This window comes from Microtus ochrogaster, chromosome 1 (genome assembly GCF_000317375.1).
Source record: "Microtus ochrogaster isolate Prairie Vole_2 chromosome 1, MicOch1.0, whole genome shotgun sequence".
Lineage (NCBI taxonomy): Eukaryota > Metazoa > Chordata > Mammalia > Rodentia > Cricetidae > Microtus > Microtus ochrogaster.
Genome location: NC_022009.1, coordinates 58,660,153 through 58,679,939, shown reverse-complemented (window position 1 = coordinate 58,679,939; position 19,787 = coordinate 58,660,153). Strand labels below are relative to the sequence as shown.

The 19,787-nt window shown below is 44.3% G+C and overlaps 2 protein-coding genes across 2 annotated transcripts in view; both read right to left on the bottom strand.

Moving 5' to 3' along the window:
- Positions 1–2,867: 2,867 nt before the first annotated feature.
- On the bottom strand, positions 2,868–8,573 carry LOC102002509. Its single transcript, XM_013347157.2, has 2 exons — positions 8,050–8,573; positions 2,868–5,209 (listed from the first exon to the last, which is right to left on the bottom strand). Exon 2 carries the CDS (start codon positions 4,422–4,424, stop codon positions 3,351–3,353), a length of 1,074 nt encoding a protein of 357 aa, XP_013202611.1. The 5' UTR covers positions 4,425–5,209; positions 8,050–8,573; the 3' UTR covers positions 2,868–3,350.
- Positions 8,574–12,298: 3,725 nt separating this feature from the next.
- Eapp (E2F associated phosphoprotein) overlaps positions 12,299–19,787 on the bottom strand; it is a 19,509-nt gene continuing 12,020 nt past the window's right edge. Inside the window, exons 4-6 of the mRNA XM_005343733.2 lie at positions 19,350–19,464; positions 15,704–15,817; positions 12,299–12,833 (exon numbers count right to left, since the gene is read on the bottom strand). Coding sequence (XP_005343790.1) covers positions 12,566–12,833; positions 15,704–15,817; positions 19,350–19,464 — 497 coding nt within the window. The 3' untranslated portion in view covers positions 12,299–12,565. The remainder of the gene's footprint in view (positions 12,834–15,703; positions 15,818–19,349; positions 19,465–19,787) is intronic.

The following is a 19,787-nucleotide window of genomic DNA, read 5'->3' as shown; positions in this document are numbered from 1 at the left end:
AAAAAAAAAAAAACATGGAAGGGTTTGAGGATCAGGGAAGTGTGAGAACTGTGGGAGTTAGAACTAAGTGCAGCGCAAATCGTGGGCTTATGAACGAGAGACTGCAGACAGAAAGGACCCACTAGGTTATTTAAAGCCTACAGTGAAGGGATGGCCACTCTAACTGTATAGCAGTTCGTTGATGGTCTCCTCAGTTCAGTCATTCTGCTTATGTTCTCTATATAAATAAAGCCAACGCTGAAAATGTGGGAGCCATATGAGGAAGCAGCAACATTAAAACCATTGCATGGGTAAAGAGTGAGCCAAGCATTGTGGTTCACACCTTGAATCCCTGGCAGAGGCAGGTGGCTTTCTATGAACTCAATGCCAGCCAGAGCTGAAGAGTGAGGTACTGACTCAGGCCACCAACTCCCCAGAATAATAACATTCCTAGAACAAGATGAGAATGTCATAAAAATTACAATCAAAAGAAAAATAGTAGTGTGATGTCTGATCTGTAAATCCAGCACTTGGGAGACTCAATCTGGAGGAAAACCAAGAGTTCAAGGTCAGCCTGGGCAGCATGAGTTTTAGGCCAGTCAGGATACTGACCAAGACCTTGTCTCAAGAATAAAGAAGGAAAAAACGAAAAGGAGAAAAGGAGAAGCAAAAAGGAGTTTCAAGTATTGAATAAACAAGACTTTCCAAATAAAACTAATAAAAGTATACCAGAATATAAAATTAGGGAACCCCCCAAAAAAACAAACAATATTGGACAGTATCTCACCCTAGGTGGGATAAACAGATTGTTTTGAGACAGAATCTCACATAGCCTGGGTGATTTGAACCCCTAACCCTGCTGCCTGTACTCCCCACGTTAGTATTACAGGCATGTACCACTCACCTGGAAACAGATTGTAAAAATAATAATAATAATAATAATAATCTTTCCCACCACTCACCTGGAAACAGATTGTAAAAATAATAATAATAATAATAATCTTTCCCATCTTTGTTCCTTTTGTGCTTTATTGTTTGTGTGTGTGTCTCTGTATGTCTGTGTGTGTGTGTATACAGGCTTTATATAGCCCAGGCTGCCTTGAACTTTGTTCTCCTGTTTGACCTCCTGGTCACTTGCATTACGGACTTATAGCACACATTTAGCCCTTTGGTTTTTCTATTTCCTTTTTTTTTTTTTTTTTAATGATCTCATTGTATTGCCCAGGCCATCCTGGAACTCACTATGTACTTATGTAGTGTACCTTAGCCTAAACTGTCAATCCCCTTGCCTTGCCCTCTAAAGCAGTGGTTCCCAACCTGTGGAACCTTTTCACAGGGGTCTCTTAAGACCGTTGAAAAACATGGATGTTTACATTACAATTCATAATAATAGCAAAATTACAGTTAGGACGTAGCAACAAAATAATTTTATGGTTGGGGGTCACCACAACATGAGGAGCTGTATTAAAGGGTCGTGGCACATTAGGAAGGCTGAGAACCACTGCTCTAGAGTATTGCGAATACTGGCCCATATTTCCATGTTCCACCAACCTCGAGTTTTTCTTAAGGAAGCCAGAGAGCATGACGATAGGCAGAAGGCTCTATCTACTCCAAACAAGTAGATCTAAGAACAGAGAGCCCGGTGGAAGGGAGTTCCAGGAGAATCGAACACTTCTGCAGCCGACCATCCAAAGTCAACAGGGCACCTCAGGGGCACATTCTATAGGTTTCAAAACAGTAGAGGAGCTGGAGACATGGCTCAGTGGTTCAGAGAACTTACTCTGCACCACGATGACCTGAATTTGGACCCCAAAATCCATGTAGCAATCTGGGTGTTGCTGTAAAGGCTTGTTTTTCCCAGCTGCAAGAAGGGAAGAGGCCAGAAGATAGCCAGGGCTCGCTGATCAGCTGCCTGCCCGAGAAAACACAGCCCCGAATGTGAAGAGAGAAAGGGATAAACAGAGAGGGTGATGGGAGAGGACACCCTACTCCCTGAGGCCTTTACACACTCATACAGACAAACAAATACACTGATTTTAGCATTCCCCATCCCCCAACAATTAAATACACATTTAATTATGTTAGTTTCTTTTATTGTTTATTCTTTTCTTCTGAGATAAATTACCTGATAAATGCAATTTAAAGGAAGAAGTGCTTATTTCTGGCTTTCGGTGTGAACATATCACCACAAGGAAGGCTTGCTTGCAGTGGGAACATTACACCATTGTCAGGAAGGAGAGAGAAATGGTGGTGTTCGGCTCACTCTTCTCTTCCTGATCTAGAATGCCAGCCACTGGAGAGCACAAACTAAATACAAAGTGGGTCTTCTTTCCTCACTTAGGCCTTTCTAGAAACTTCTTCCTTTTTAAGCCTACAGCACCCTGTATTCCCAGGCGGTCTCCCATCCAAGAGTTAACCAGGCCCCCATCCTGCTTAGCTTCCTAGAACAGATGAGATCTGGTGAATTCAGGGTGGTCTGGCCATAGACTAGAAACACTTTCACAGACACACCCAGAGATGTGTTTCCGCAGGGATTCTAAATCCAGACATGTTTACAATAAAGACGAACTGCCACAGGTCTACCCCTTGTCAACTTGACACTCCACACAACTTTTTATTTTACCTTGTTTGGGCTGCGGAGATGGCTCAGAGGGTAAGCAAGAGGACCGGCTTTCAAAGCCCCATCACCTACATTCACTCATTTACAGATTAAGTCATTTTGAGTTTGTACCGCATGCATGCCTACCCTGCAAAGTTCAGAAGAGGTCACTAGATTCCCTGGAACTGGAGTTACAGATGATTACTGAATTAGTCAGGGTTCTCTGGAGAAAGACAGAACTGACAGACTGTGTATGTGTGTGTGCACATGCGTGCCTGTGTGTATGATTTATTAGCATAGCGTATAGGTATATGACTGCTGCGCCAGCGCGAGCTGGAACCAAGAGTCTCGGCGGAGGGTGTCCAGGTTGACCGAATACACAGAGCAGGAGCTTGAGGTGGAACAGCTTCTCTTTATTGTCTGCTAGGCTGGCTTTATAACATGGCACCAAATGAGGAGGGGGCTGTGAAGGGACTGTAACCTGACCCTAGCAGGGATCAAGGACTGGTCACCATGCACTTAAAATTCCTTCCTTCCCCGCTCCAGGAGCAGAGGGAATTTATTATGTTTTCCTTGCAGATAAGCACCTCAAATGGGGGCAGGGATATCAACTCGGGGCTGCAGTTCCCACAATTCCCCCTATTTTATTTTATAATGAGGGGTCCTGTCTTAGGTCCTGTTAGAGAAGTACCTTCCCTTACCAGTCATAGGGCCCCCGCTGCCCTGTCTTAGGTGAGGGGTCTCCCCACAGGTTGCCCGTCCTTGGAGACCCTCATTTTTTCAGCATCTGTAGCCACACTTCATGACTTCCGGAAGAGTCATGCGCCAGACTGAGTAACACCTGATGGTGGACAAGCTCAGTCAGGATGAAGATATTTAAGACACGTTTTAAGAGGAGCAGGCCTACTGCCACCCCTACTAGTCCCAAGATCCCCTGGGATAAGGCACCTCCCCATCGCTGTGCCCAACCCCCAATCTGGGCCATGGTATTCCACCATCCCTCAGCAGATATGGGTTCAACACGAGTTTCATTAATTGCAATGATTTGATGTACCAAAGAGTGGGTAAATTTTACAAAGGAATCATTCCAAGGCCCCCTAAGGTAAGCATTAAGGCGTTGCACCTCAAAGGACATATTTTTCATTTCCATAAGGGTTACATAGGCAGAATGATAAAAATGAGAACAAGAGGCTTGTTGCACCATCCACAACATATTAATCTGTTCCTGTAGTAAGGCCGTTTGCAGGTTTAAATTTAACATCCCCAATTGAATATGTGGGTTAATGGTAGTTTGAGTTTCTAAGGCCTGGGTAACACAGGCAGCAAGAGTGTTAACAGTCTCTGCAGTAGCTGCACTCTGGGACACGGTGATTCCTGCAACGGTGGCGGCTGTGGCTGATATGGCGATAGCTGTGATGACTGCGGCCGTGATCCCAAAGTCTCTCCTTTCTCTATACAAGGTAAGCTCTCGTCCATCTTGTGGGTCTTCTACCACCAGGGGAACCAGGGCAGGAATTCTCACCATCAGCACGGACTCATCCGTCGGGGACCAGCAGTTGCTCAAAAAGCAGGAGCTGGAAGAACAATTAAGGACACCATCCTCCCCGACCGACCCATTAAAGGAAACAAACATAAAGGGAGGTAGAACACAAGCTAGGCTGACAATAGAGAAAGTCATTCCCGCTGCATAGTTAATCTGGAGGGAGGTTTCAAAGATGTCCGATGTGTTCCATCGGGCTGTGGCATTGAAGGCCAAGCCCCTTTGAAGGGCTAAAGGTCGAATATCTGTACATGCACGAGGGCCGCAGAGAAACATGCCTGCGAACAGAGGTGAAACTCCTGCCATATTTGGATTTCTATAGGAAAAATCAAAGGCCCCTCCCAAGGAGTTTTTAAAGGTAGGTCGGTGACCAAATCATCATAAATATTTATCTCCCTCCAATTTCCAAGGTTCCTTAGGAGCACAATTTCCCCAAGGCAATGGTAAATATAATTTGAAGGATTGTGGCGTCTTCCAACATAAGGGAGCTGGTCTCGGAGGGGTAGGGAGTCCAGAAACATTTCTTTTAAAATTTATTGGGTAAAAGATATCTCTCAATCCAAAACAGGGTTGTCCAGAAGATTAGAAGAAAAGTCTCGCAGAGAATAATTACTAAGGACCACACATGGTCCAGAAAGGGAGGCACTAGGCATCACTGAAATATTGTTAATCCTCTGGAAGCAGAGGGCATGGGATATAGCAAATGTTAAATTACCCAGTGAGGATCTTTCTAGTGCTGTATTTGCTGCAGGAACTCCCAAGGTATAATTGGTGGAGTAAAAGGATGGAGAAACAGAGCTTGTTTTACTTACCGGCATCAGTATGGGTGGATTCCTCACCAGTGCCCATCTCAGGCCTCCCTCGATGTTCTTCACTTGAACCCATATTATCAGGGCCAGTAGGGCCTGACTCCACCAGCCGAACATTCTGCTCCGGCACCCAGAGGGAAACATAAATGGCTCCCCTCACCCTAGCCAGCATAGGTGTGGGTGATTGCCATTGTCCCGTGATACTATCCTTCCATATAACCCAGCCCAGAGATTGAGGGGATTTCTGCCAATGTCTTTCCATTGCTGATAGACCTTGTTTATCTGTTAAAAAATTTAAAATGTATAAAATTGTAGATAATTGGGTATTTGGGGAGGTGATATATTCCCCCTTCTTTATTTTACAAAAGAATTGTTTAAGGGTAGCATGTGTGCATTCCATTGTAGCCTGTCCTGTAGGATTATGTGGAATTCTAAAGGTATGTGGAATTCCAAAGTTATGTGTAATTTGTTGTTCTTGGCAAAATTTTGCAAACCATTGGCTCGTATAAGCTGGTCCATTGTCTGTTTTGAGAAAGTCTGGGATGCCCATATAGGCAAAAGCCTGTAGGCAATGGGCAATAACATCCTTAATCTTTTCCCCTGAATGTAGGGAGGCATAAATTATCTTGGAATAAGTATCTAATAGAGACATGTAAAAATTTAAGTCTGCCAGCTTGGGACAAATGGGTAACATCCATCTGCCAAAGGTGGTTAGGACGGAGGCCTCGAGGATTAACACCTTCGTTGGGTGCATTATGAAATGGAGCACAAGCTGGACATTGGGATGTGATTTGAGTAGCCGTGGCTAGAGAACAGCCAGAGTGAAATTTTAGAGAAGAGGCATTTAAATGATACTTTTCATGAAAATGACGGGCTCGTTGTTCCTCAGAAAGGAACAATGCCATTGGGTGAGTGAGGGAATCAGCAAGCTTATTTCCTTCTGCCAAGGGCCCTGGCAGATCAGTATGGGCCCAAATGTGGCCAACAAAGGCAGGAAACATTCTTTGGCATATAAGACTTTGTAGCTGAGCCAAAAGGTGGGAAACCTGAGAGGTAGGTAATATGTATGGTGAGGTTTCCAATGGCCCAACAATCCTTGCCATATATATATTATCAGTATACAAGTTGAAGGGTTGATCCTTGAAAAGAGAAAAGGCCATAAGGCAGGCCGTAAGTTCTGCAGCTTGGGCAGAAATTGGACCTAGGGGCTGCTTTTCTTTAATTGAATCAGAGACTACCATTGCATAGCCCTTGGAAGAACCATCAGTGAACATTGAGCACACTCCCTTAAGGGGGGAAGTTTTAATAATTCTTGGAAAAATAACAGGATGGTTCTTAAAAAGGAAATTAAATGGGAATCAGGATAATGGTTATCAAAATGGCTCCAGTGGTGGCGATGAACAAGGTCCATCCATCTTTAACCCTCTGTAGCCTTGTTATTTCTTCCTTTTGATAAGGGATTAGAAATTTATTTGGGATCCTGCCAAAAACTTGTAAACTAAAATCATATGCCTTCCATAGGAGCTGTAGCACCATTTCATAATATGGAGTCATCATTTTCTTTAGGGGAAGCGGGTAAATGTAGCCAATAAATGGGTCCCCCTTGCCAAAAAATTCCAGTAGGAGAAAATTGTGAAGAAAAGACCATGAAATAAAAAGGGTGGGCATAATCAAGGCAGCGGAGATGTGCTCGCTCAAGAGCATTAAGCAAAGCATATAGGGCTTCTTTTGTCGCTGGAGTCATGATCCTGGGGTAGGCAGGGGAAGGGTCCCCAGGTAGCATGTCATATAGGGGCTTAAGAGCTCCCATAGGAATGGAAAGGGAGGAACGGATCCATTGAACATCTCCCAATAATTTCTGCCAGTCATGGAGGGTCCGCAAACGTGAGCAATCCAGCTGTAGCCTCTGAGGTTGAAGCCCAATGGATTGGATTTGAAAGCCCAGATAGGAATGGGGGGGGGGGCTGCATCTGCACCTTCTCTGGGGCCAAAATGAACCCATGTCCCTCTAGAAGGGTCTGTAATTTTGCAAATATTAATAAACTTTCTTCTTTTGTTGGTGCTGCCAGAAGTATATCATCCATATAAAGGACACTATGGAAGGAGGAAAACTTATGCCTAAGTGGATCCAAACAAGCTGCAACGTATATTTAACAAACTGAAGGACTGGCAGCCCTGTCCTGGATTGTTAGGGTCAGGAATTTTTACAACAGGGACAATCACTGGGTAGCACTTAACGCCTCCGTGGGGAGCCTCCTCCTAGCAGAGCCTCCTCAGAGCCCAACCAAGTGGGAGGGGCCAGAGAGGTCCTGAACTGGTCAGAAAGAGGACAGGCTTGTCCTGCTCCCCAGGGGTCCCCTTTGTCCTTTCTTTTAAACTGGCCTTGCGTAATTCCCGCTGCAGCCTTGCGATTTCTCCCTCCAAAACTTCTTTGGAACCTGTTGATTCCCCCAACCTCTCTTCAAAATCAGACAAAGGAGGGTAGAGGCGTGTTTGCGCCGAAGAATTTTGCTTAGGGCGAGCCCCTAAGCTCTCAGAGGAAACTGTGTCCCGGGAGTCATTTCCCTCCCCCCGGTCTGGAGGTTTTTTCTTTTTTTTTAACCTTTCTCTCCTCTATTTTATCGGGCTTCCCCTTAGCAGGCTAAGAAAGCGGTTCGGCCTCCGCATCAGAGGCAATATCAGAACAAAGGGAAGCCTTAGTCTCATATTCTTGGATCTCAGATGACATCTCTTTTGTTGCTTCCAAAGCCTGCTTAACTGGGACTTTCTCTGTAAGCAAAGCATCCCTGATCAGTCTCCAAAGGGAGAATATGGCCATTGGCAGGACCTCAGGCCCCTCTTCTCTCAACGTTTTCTGAAGATCCCCGCGGACCTGTTCCCATTTAGAAATATTGAGGGCTCCATTGGTGACGAACCAGGGATTCCATGTCTCTATAGTTTTAAGAAAATCTTCTAAAGTCTTAGTTTTTACAGCTGTTCTCTGCTCTTTCAATAATCTCTTTAATTGAAATTTTAATTCCGATTTATTCGTAATATTTTCCATATTTTTAATTAATTAATTAATTCTATATAATTCCCCCAATGTGTCCTGGCAGGCTTACAGGACGACCCAGTCCACTTACCTCACTTTCCGATCTCGGTGGGACCTCCAGATGCCGCGCCAGCGCGGGCTGGAACCAAGAGTCTCGGCGGAGGGTGTCCAGGTTGAATGAATACACAGAGCATGAGCTTGAGGTGGAACAGCTTCTTTTATTGTCTGCTGGTTTTATACCATGGCACCAAATGAGGAGGGGGCTGTGAAGGGACTGTAACCTGACCCTAGCAGGGATCAAGGACTGGTCACCATGCACTTAAAATTCCTTCCTTCCCCGCTCCAGGAGCAGAGGGAATTTATTATGTTTTCCTTGCAGATAAGCACCTCAAATGGGGGCAGGGATATAAACTCGGGACTGCAGTTCCCACATACGACTATTCCAATAATAGCTGTCTCCTGATGGAAAGTCCAAGAATCCAGTAGTTGTTCTGTCCATGAGGCTGGGTATCTCAGCTGGTCTTCCGTATATGGCAGAATCCTCAAGAAGTAAGCTCACACCAGTGAAGGAATGAACTTGCTACTGAGAGTGAGGGCAAGCAGGTAAAGAGCAAAAGCCCCCCCCCCCTTTAAATAGGCTGCAACCAGAAGGTGTGGCCCAGATTTAAGGTGGATCTTCCCACCTCAGAAGATCCAGATTTAAGGTGAGTCTTCCTACTTCAAATAATCCAGTTAAGAAAAAAATCCCAGTGTGCCCTGCTGCTTGCATTTGAGTTCATTCTAGTGTCATCAAGTTGACAACCAAGACTAGCCAGCACAGTTATGAACCACCATGTGGGTAGCAGGAACTGAACCCAGGTCCCCTGCAAGAGCAACAAGTGCTCTTACCCACAGTCATCTCTCCACCCTCCCCCTCCCCAAATCAGACTAAAACAAAACAGCCCGTCACCCCAGCACTAGGGAGTGGAGACAGCTGTATCCCAAGGGCTTACTCGCTGACCTGCTTAGCTCAGTCAATTTTCAGCTCAGTAAAAGACCCTGTGTCCAAAAAATAAGATAGACTGACTGGTGGTTTACTCACTTAACCCCAGCAGAGACGGTTTCTGTGAGTTCAAGTCAGTCTAGTCTATGAAGAGTGAACTAAAATCCTAAGAGAAACTTTGTCTGCAAAAACAGTGATTCAGATTTCAGTGCTGTGGAGAGACTGGAATGTCGCAGGTCCAGACACTAATTAATTACCTCATCTTGGGCTAGTTCTAGCCCTGGGGAACAGCCAGCCCTTACCCATCTGTGTCAGGACTGACATCTTGTGACTAACAGACACCCTTTGGAATCTCAGCAGACCAATACCAACCCAAAAGCCTGTGGACACCACCTGGGGCCTGCAGAAAAGCTTCCCCCATCTCCTGTACCTGCCTCTCTGATGCACCCACCGATGGATTTTAAACTCACCTTGGATTATGACTCTCTTTGTTCTGTAAAACTATAGACACTTCTTGAAACTGCTACCACTGGAACATGGAATTTGGGGTAACCTGGATCTGTGTTCCTGGGCCATGGTCACTCAAAATGGCCCCAGAATAAACTAGCTCTTACTCCCTGTAAGATGAGAGCTGCAGCTTTTGTATTGGCAACAGTGAGTTTCAGGTGTGGAAACGGCAAGCCTGGCCAGCTTAAGTTTGTTGGTTTTTTTTTTTAAGATTTATTTATGGGGCTGGAGAGATGGCTCAGTGGTTAAGAGCACTGGCTGCTCTTTCAGAGGTCCTGAGTTCAATTCCCAGCAACCACATGGTGGCTCACAACCATCTGTACTGAGATCTGGCACCCTCCTCTTGTGTGCGGGCATACATGCAGGCAGAATGTTGTATACATAATAAATAAATCATTCATTCATTCATTTATTCATTCATTCATTTATTTATTTATTTACTTATTTATTATGTATTCATTATGTATACAGTGTTCTGCAGGCCAGAAGAGGGCACCAGCTCTTACTACGGTTTTCTGAGACAGGGTTTCTCTGTGTAGCCTTGGCTGTCCTGGAACTCACTCTGAGGACCAGAGTGACCACCTGCCTCTGCCTCCCAAATGCTGGGATAAAGATGTGTGCCACCACTTCCACTCATTCTGGTTTCCTAAACTCCCACAGAATGGCCCGTTAAGCTCTGCTTACAGCAGACTTCTCTAGCCTACAGCTTCTAACTCTCCCCTACTTCTGCAAACTAGCTCTAAAGGCCTAAGAACCACATAGAATCACAGAAAAGTCCTACGTCCCAACTTTGTGTACAAAGTATCTGATAAAAAGCTTTAAACACAAAAAGAAAAAAGAAAAAGAGAAAAGACAAAAAAAAAACTTTAAATGGTCATACTACCTGGATTTCAGGTGAACTTTCAATATAGTACAAATTGAAGACTCCTCTAACAGCAACTAAAGGCTAGCATATCACAGTCCTGTGGTGGGATAACTTGATCCTTTAGATAAGGCTTGTAAGTGTCATTACTGTAATGGTCTATCCTCCCCCCCCCCCCCGTGCTCTTCCCCCTTCTCCCTTTCCCCTCTATAACACACTAAATAAATACCCACTTTGTCTGCATGGTGTGCCTATTCGTCTCTTTTCCATTCAGTCAAGCCAGAAGGCTAGTGCTGTGACACCAGTCCCGTCCCAGAGATGGCTGCTCCATGGCTGGACTCTGTGGCCCTTAGTCCCAGGGGTGGGGGCAGGAGAACATGGTATCAGTATCCGGTTGGCTAGGTTATATAGCTCTGTGATAAATCACTTCCTGGCATGCATAAGGCCCTGGGTACAATCCCCAGTAAAGGAAAAATCAAAACAAACACAAAAACTTCCTATGTCTGATAAGAAACCACAGCAAACCAGTGAGTCAGAGATAGTCAAATATCAAAAATGAAAAGAAGTAGCTCAAAAATTATTTACAAAGGAAAATGGGTCCAGCTTTCCTAATTACAGCATCTTTTATCTGTTCTTTCTGCTCCAAATCTCTGGTAAGGATTCAAAAGCCTGAGGCAGTAACTACTCCTAGGAGTGTCTAGTTCGGATTAGGAACTAAGAAAACAAACAAACAAACAAAAAGCATAGTCAACATTTGCCACACAGAAACACATACCATGAAAGTGTGTGTGTATATATTTCTTCGAAATAAAAATAAAACAATTAATGAGAGATATTTAATAGTTTATGTATTTCTACATTTGGAGGCAGGTGAGCCAAGAGCAGCTCCTGGCTAATCAATGCGGGGGGGGGGGGGGGGGGGGGTGGGGTGGTGGACTTCACTACCTCCTGGCTGACAACCAGCAAGGTGGGGTTGGGGGTAGGCACTTCAGTCCCGTGGCTATAAGGATATACATTCTGCCAATGGCCTGAGACACCGGGAATAGGAACTTGCCTACCCAAGTCTCCAAGAGGCATTACCCAACCAGGTTCTTTATCGCCTTTGTGAGCTCGTGTTGAATGCACTGCTTGACTGTAGCCTGACACAAAAAAAATTATAATGATAATGAACGTGTATTGTTCTTTATGTCTGTGGTCACATCACACAGCAATAGAACATGACACAATAAGCCAGCTGAAGAAGGAACAATTAACTTCAACTGGGTCTGTTTAAGCCTCTTAAACAGGTATTTTATGCTCCATTTAAAGCGAACTGTACTGTGGCATAGTTCTGTGCGCCCGGCCCAAACAGCCTTGGGAATGTCTGGTGTCAAGACTGCTCGCTGTGGCCGGGCGATGGTGGCGCACGCCTTTAATCCCAGCACTCGGGAGGCAGAGGCAGGCGGATCTCTGTGAGTTCGAGACCAGCCTGGTCTACAAGAGCTAATTCCAGGACAGGCTCCAAAACCACAGAGAAACCCTGTCTCGAAAAACCAAAAAAAAAAAAAAAAAAAAAGACTGCTCGCTGTGAGAGGGCACAAACAACAGCTCCTAAGAGTAGTTTATTTAATGTCCCATGACATACAAAACAGGTTTGTTTCATCATGGCATTCTCAGATGCATGGCACTGAACTTTCTTCCTACTTACTGGCCCCACTTCTGTCTGCTACCCCACCAAATTCTCAACACTCCTCCACTTTTTAGGTCCTGTGTGTGTGTTTGCACATGTGCACGGGTATGCGTGTATGTCTGGGTCAGTCTGGAAATCTTGAGAGTCACACTGTTCTTCCACTGAGGGCTCCAGGTATTAAGCAATCCCTGGTTGTCAGACTCACACAAGAAGTGCAGAGCCATTTTGACAATCCCTGAAACTCATTTCTTTACAAAGCATCAACCTCTAGTACTTTGCTATAGCAGTAGAAAATGGACCAAACACTAAGAAACAAATACTTATTCCAGAACTATTTAATTCTCGGAAGCTAATCTAATAAATCAAAAGCCCCATAGTCTCCAAAGATGCACCAAAAGTGAAAATAATCAGTCCGTCATTACTCATGGGAAAATTAAAAAGAAAAAGGGGAGAAGAGATAAAAGTTGATGACCATTCTTTCATAACAATGAAATACTGCTTTAATAACCAATGTCACTGAGTGATATGATAGGAAAGAGTCCATATGTGCTTCACACAGGGCTGTGGAGTCAGTTACCTGTCGCTCCTCAGGAATGGCTCGCTAACACATTGAAAAAGTGGAAGACTTCATCCTTGTCATAGACCGCCACTTCAGTACAACACTCTGTGCACATGACAGGGTGATAGACTTCCTCCACGTCTGTAGCCACAGGACCTTCAGGGTTCGACCTCATCTTCTTAGCGCCCCGCTTTTTCTTCCTGTTTCCTGGGTTCTTATATCTTAGAACCTCCTCTTTGTTGACAGAGCAATTCATCACGAACATCGCTCTGTACTGAGTCTTGTAGGACTCATGCCTAGAAGGAAATGGAGAGTCTGGATTTCACGGCAGTCATCTTTAGATCAAATGTGAGAACACCTATATGGATAGCCACTAAACTCAAGACAGGGGAATGAAATGTGAATTGAAGGAAATTTGAAAGCATTGTTTATTTATTTACTTATGTTTTTGAGAGAGAGCTGCCGAACCAAACCCGGAATTCACAATCTTCCTGTCTCAAACTCTCAAGTAATGAGAAAGCAGGCATGCACGGTAACCCCACAGAGAAATACACTTCTTAAATGGAAGGCTGGGCAGTGGTGGCACACACCTTAGATTCCAGAGGCAGAGGGATCTCTGTGAGTTCATGGGCCAGCCTGATCTACAGAGTGAGTTCTAGGACAACCAAGGCTACAAAGAGACCCTGCCTCAAAGATAGATAGATAGACAGACAGACAGACAGACAGACAGACAGACAGACGGGGATGTGTTCAAGGGGAAAGCCAGGCGGTATGGTTCATGCCTACATAGAAACCCTGCCTTGAAAGAACAATATATACTAAAATGAAAAATAAAGGAGGGAGAAACAACTTTGATCCCAGAAAAATAATTATTTTTTTTAATACTTATTTATTTATTTATTTATTATGTATACAATGTTCTGTCTGTGTGTATCCCTGCAGGCCAGAAGAGGGCACCAGACCTCATTACAGATGGTTGTGAGCCACCATGCGGTTGCTGGGAATTGAACTCAGGACCTTTGGAAGAGCAGGCAATGCTCTTAACCACTGAGCCATCTCTCCAGCCCAAAAATAATTATTTCTAAAACAATTTTTAAATTTGTTTTTTTAAGGGCTGGAGAGAAGGCTCAAAGAGCATTAACTGTTCTTCCAGAGATCCTCAGTTCAATTCCCAGCAAACACATGGTGTGCACAACCATCTGTAAAGAGATCTGATGACCTCTTCTGGCCTGCAGGCAAACATATTATGCAGGTGTACATAATAAATAAATCTTTTTAAAATTGTTTTTTAAACTTAGGAAGACAAAAATGTTACTGAGAACTTGATGGATAATGTCTAAGCTTTTTGAGGCTGGTCCTTACCTACCTGGGCTGGCCTCAGACCAGCTGTGTAGCTAAGGCTGGCCTCTAACTCCTGGTCCTCACTCATGCCTCTGCCTTCCAGGTCTAGGGCAGAATGTGTGCACCACCATGCCAGTCCCGCGTTTGTGAAGGTGAGGTTTGGAGAGGTGGGCACACGTCACAGAACGTGTGTGGAGCTCAGGGAGAATCAGCTCTCTCCTATGACATGGAGTGGAGCTCAAGTTGTGCGCTAATCAACACCTTTATCATCTAGGCACAGAGATAGTTAACTGCTTCAAGTCTAAAATCAAATTGGAGGGAAACAAAATGCAAATAAGATTACCATAGTACCCACGCTCACGGTGCTGACACTTCAATTAAGTCAGGAACACTTAACTTTCTGTCTTCAATTATTTTAGATTTATACTGTTTTGTTTTTAAAAAAAAATTTAAGCCAGGCGGTGCTGGCACACGCCTTTAATCCCAGAACCTGGGAAAGAAAGGCAGGTGAATCTCTGAGTTCAAGGCTAGTCTGCTCTACAAATCAAGTTCCAGGACAGCTAGGACTACACGACACTGAGAAGCCCTGTCTTGACATGCCTGATGCTTGTAGGGACCAAAAGAAAGTGCTAGATTGCCGGGCGATGGTGGCGCACGCCTTTAATCCCAGCACTCGGGAGGCAGAGGCAGGCGGATCTCTGTGAGTTCGAGACCAGCCTGGTCTACAGAGCTAGTTCCAGGACAGGCTCCAAAGCCACAGAGAAACCCTGTCTCGAAAAACCAAAAAAAAAAAAAAAAAAAAAAAAAAAGAATAATGGGTTAATATAAGCTACAAGAGCTAATAAGAAGACTGAGCTAATGGGCCAGTTTTATAACTTATGGAGATCTCTGTGTGATTTTCTTTTGGGCTTGCCAGCTGTGGGGTATCGGGCAGGACTGAAATCCCCATAGCCGGCCCTCATGTTACAGATTTGTTTATTTATACGAGGTGTGGTGGTACACGTCTTTAACCCCAGCACTCAAGAGGTAGAGGCAGGTAGACCTCAGTTCGAGGCCAGCCTGGTCTACAAAGCAAGTTCCAAGACAACTATGAGTGTTACACAGAAAAACCCTTTCTCAAAAACATGAGAGGGGAAAAAATATTTGTTTGTTTGTTTGTTTGTTGTATACCAGTATTCTGCCAGCATGTATGCCTGCAAGGCAGAAGAGGGTACCAGATCTCATGGTAGAAGGTTGTGAGCCAGCCAGGCCGTGGTGGCAACACACCTTTAATCCCAGCACTCGGGAGACAGAGACAGGCAGAACTCTGTAAGTTCGAAACCAGCCTGGTCTACAGAACAAGTTCCTGGGCAGGCTCCAAAGCTAAAGAGAAACCCTGTCTCAAAAAAAAAAAAAAAAAAAAAAAAAAGAATTAGTAATCCTAGCCGGGCGGTGGTGGCGCACGCCTTTAATCCCAGCACTTGGGAGGCAGAGGCAGGAGGATCTTTGTGAGTTCAAGACCAGCCTGGTCTACAAGAGCTAGTTCCAGGACAGGCTCCAAAACCACAGAGAAACCCTGTCTCGAAAAACGAAAAAAACAGGGGGCTGGAGAGATGGCTCAGTGGTTAAGAGCATTGCCTGCTCTTCCAAAGGTCCAGAGTTCAATTCCCGGCAACCACATGGTGGCTCACAACCATCTGTAATGAGGTCTGGTGCCCTCTTCTGGCCTATAGGCATACATACAGACAGAATATTGTATACATAATAAGTAAATAAATATTTTTTAAAAAAAGAAAACACAAAACAAAAAAACTCATTTGTGTGCATGTTTACCTTTGCCCCTTACCTCTGGCAGTCAAGGCACAGGGTGGTCATGCAGGCAGGGCAATTTAGAACAGCGTCACTGTTCGGAACCGGTTGCTGCTTCTGATGTGGTCTCCGCAGGCCATAAGCATGATAACTAAAACAGAAAGATAAATTTGAGAAGAAAACATACATTAATCAACCAAATCCTGGTTTGTAATGCCATGGTCCAGAAAAAAAGGATTCAGAACTCAGAGACATTACTAATTTTTATTATTATTATTATTATCATTACTATTTTTATTTATCTACTTTATGTATATGAATGTCTTATCTGCATGTATCTAAGTGCACTACATGTATGCCTGACACCCTGGGAGGTCAGAAGAAGGTGTGGGGTCTCCAGAAACTGGAGCTATAGAAGGTTGTGAGCCACCAGGTGAGTGCTAGAAACCAAACTCAGGTCCTCTGCAAGAGCAGCAAGTGCTCTTAACTGCTGAGCCATCTCTCCAGCACCAAAAATGGATAAATCTAGGGATATGGTTTACAAGATCTACATAAAACATCTTGCAGAGGCAGAAAGTTTAAAAAAAAAAAGAAAAAAGAAAGAGCTTAACTCCTTCCTTAAGTGTGGACTGTACACAGTAATTTTCTTTCAGAGTAGTTTGGTGTGATGTGGTCCCATGCCTAAAATCCCAGCACTCCAAGACAGAAGCAGGGGATCCAGAGTTCAAGGTCAGTATGAGCTAAAATGAGACAAGTCTCATAAAGGCCAATCCTAACAACAAACCAAAACCCCATTATCAGTAAGATTGTGAGGAAAATCTCAGGTAAATTCTAGCAGGAAACTAACCCTTCCTCATACTTGGCCAGGGCTCTCAAGACACTTAAGATGCCAAAAACAAGGAAAGTCGAAGAAACTATTTTACGCTTGTAGTCACAAATTTAAGCCAGTCGGTTAAAAGCACATGACTGTAATCCTAGCGCTCAGAAAACAGAGTAGGTGGAACTCTGAGTTCGAGGCCAGCCTGGTCTACGGAGCAAGTTCCAGGATAGCCAGAGCTACACAGAGAAACCCTGGCTGGAAGAACTTGAGTTTTGCCCTAGCACTAGGGACAACAGCAGGAAGACTGCAAATGCAGCCTGGACTGCAGGGTGAGCTCCACACCAGCCTGAGGAAGAGAGGGTGGGGTAAAGTGCCTGCTGGACAAAGTGTGAGGGCGGGGCTAAGGGCCCAGTGCCCACGTAAAGAGCAGGCAGAGGCATTGTGGCCACAGTGCTCTCGGGGACAACAGCATGGAGACAGGCAGATCTCTGGAGCTCACTGGCAGCCAGCCGAGCCGAGCTGTAGGTTCAGTAGAGACTCTGTTTCAAACACTGAAGGTAGAGGAGCTGGTAGGATGGCTTACCACGTCAAGGTGCTTGCTGCTAACCTGACAGCCTAGAAGTTGTCCTCTAACCCCCACAAGCAAGCCTTGCCACATGTTCACACAGCAATAGTAAATTTTAGGATAAGCAAATGTAAAGTAAAATAAATTCAGAAAGCTAAGGCAGGAAGAACAAAAGCATCCAATGCCAGCCTAGGCCACACAGCCAATTCCAGGCCAAACTATGCTTCCTTGGGATCCTGCCTCCAAAAACAAAATAAAGGCACCTTCAATAAGTAAACACCAGGGGGCGCTGGAGGAAGCAGCACAGGAGTGAAACGGGATGAGAGAGAAAGGACACAGCGAGAACTGGAGCTGCAGGGTATGTACAGAGATCCCACAGTAACATCAGCCCTCCAGACTCGGAAAACAGAGCTAGCCATCCCCATCCAGATGGAAGCACAGCCTCCTACGCGCAGAGTGAGTAGCTCAGCAGCGGAGTACTTGCCTAGCATGTACAACAGCGTAAGTGCGATCTCCAGCACCACACACAGGCACACAAAAAATTAAAACACAGAATTACCATGTGATCCTGCAATGCTCCACTGAGATTTGTAACCAAAAATAAAAAATGTAAGAAAGGACTTAAACAAACACCCGAACACCAGTTCTGACAACACTATTCAAAAAAAAAAAACGGTCAAAAGGTAGTTAGAACACAAATACCCCTCAGGGGACATTCGGATAACAAAAATCAAGATAGACAGACAATGGCCATAGAAAGAAGTAAGTAGTGTGCTATGATGTAGATGAACCTCAAAAGCAATTTGCTCCTGGGCCAGCAAGGTGACGCAAGCCTTTAATCCCAAAATTTGGAACTAAAAAACAAAATAAAAAGCACTTAGGAGGCAGAGGTAGATGAATCTCTGCGTACTCAAGGCCAGCCTGTTCTACATAGTGAGTTCCAGGGCAGACAAAAATAAAATTAACAGTTTAGAGGCTAAAACTCTAATCTCAGAATAATTTAAAATTATAAGAGCTAGTTCTGGGACAGGCTCCAAAGCCACAGAGAAACCTTGTCTCAGGAAAAAAAAAAAAAAAAACCAACATGTCTTTTTGGGAAAAGCTAATTTGAAAAGACCAAAATACAAACCAGCCAACCAACCACCAAAGTTAGTTTTATAACCACGCCTATTGGTACAGGCCTATAATCCCTGCTTCCTACGGGGCTGAGCCTTGAGGATTGCAAATTCCAGGTCCACTGGGTTACAGAGTGACTTCAAGGTCAGCCTGAACCACTTCAAGTTTCTTTTTTTTTTTTTTTTGTTTTTTTGTTTTTTTGTTTTTCGAGACAGGGTTTCTCTGTAGCTTTGGAGCCTGTCCTGGAACTAGCTCTTTTAGACCAGGCTGGCCTTGAACTCCCAGAGATCCGCCAGCCTCTGCCTCCCAAGTGCTGGGATTAAAGGCGTGCGCCACCACCGCCTGGCCTACCACTTTATGTTTTAAGAAGAAAAGGGCTCTGTGAGTTCGAGGCCAGTCTGGTCTACAAGAGCTGGTTCCAGGACAGGCTCCAAAGCTACAGAGAAACTCTTGTCTTGAAACCACCCCCCCCCCAACAAAAGCAAAAAGTGGGTTAAGAATACAGATGAATGCAAATCTCTAATCCCAGCACTCAGGAGGCTGAGACAGAATTGCTGTAAATTAGCCAGGGCAAAATACATCATGAGTTCCAGGCCAGCCAGGGCTACATTGCAAAACCCTGTCTCACAAGAACAATAAAAAGTTCTATTCTTAAATGAAGAGATTGACTAGGGCAGTTTAGATCCATCAATAACTAACCATTAATTGTCATGGTGACGAACCTGTAACTCCAAGAGCATTTGGAAGGTAGAGGCAGGATCATCAGGAGTTTAAACCCTACTCTAACTACATATTAAGTTTTGAAGCCATCCTGGGCTACATGAGAATCTTTTTTAATAATAAACAGGTAGTGATTCACAGACCTTTAATTCCAGGCAGAGGCAGGTGGATATGAGTTCGAGGCCAGCCTGGTCTACAATGTGTAGCCAAGGCTACACAGAGAAATCCTGGTTCGAAATTAGATAGATGGGTGGGTGGATGGATGGATGGATGGATAAATGGATGGATGGATAGATATTCAACTGTCTGACTAAAATCTGCTAGTTATTTTCAAATAAACTTTTGAAGTTTTCCTCCTCAAATTGTTCCTGATACGTTTGTGTGAAAACAAATACACACACAGTAAAATAAGAAAGCATGGAAAAAATCACTCTCTAAAGTTATAAAGATTTAAATGCTTACCCCCTTCTCTGCGCATCAACCCAGGCTTGGTCTCTGTTATCTTTCTCAGGATCATACAATAACTCATCATTTGTTGGGATCCTGCGCTGTTTCTTCTTCTTCTTGGTCACTTGTGCTAATTTTTAAAAGGTTAATAATATGGATCAGTATCATGTCTAATGATTACAATTCCTGCCTGGTCTACAGAGCTAGTTCCAGGACAGGCTCCAAAGCCACAGAGAAACCCTGTCTCGAAAAACCAAAAAAAAAAAAAAAAAAAAAAAGATTACAATTCCTTAATATAAAATGACTCTCCTGTTTCCCGCACTATGTATTTATTCTCGTTACATTGTCTTTTTTTTTTAATATTTATTTATTATGTATACAATATTCTGTCTGCATGTATGCCTGAAAGCCAGAAGAGGGCACCAGACCTCATTACAGATGGTTGTGAGCCAC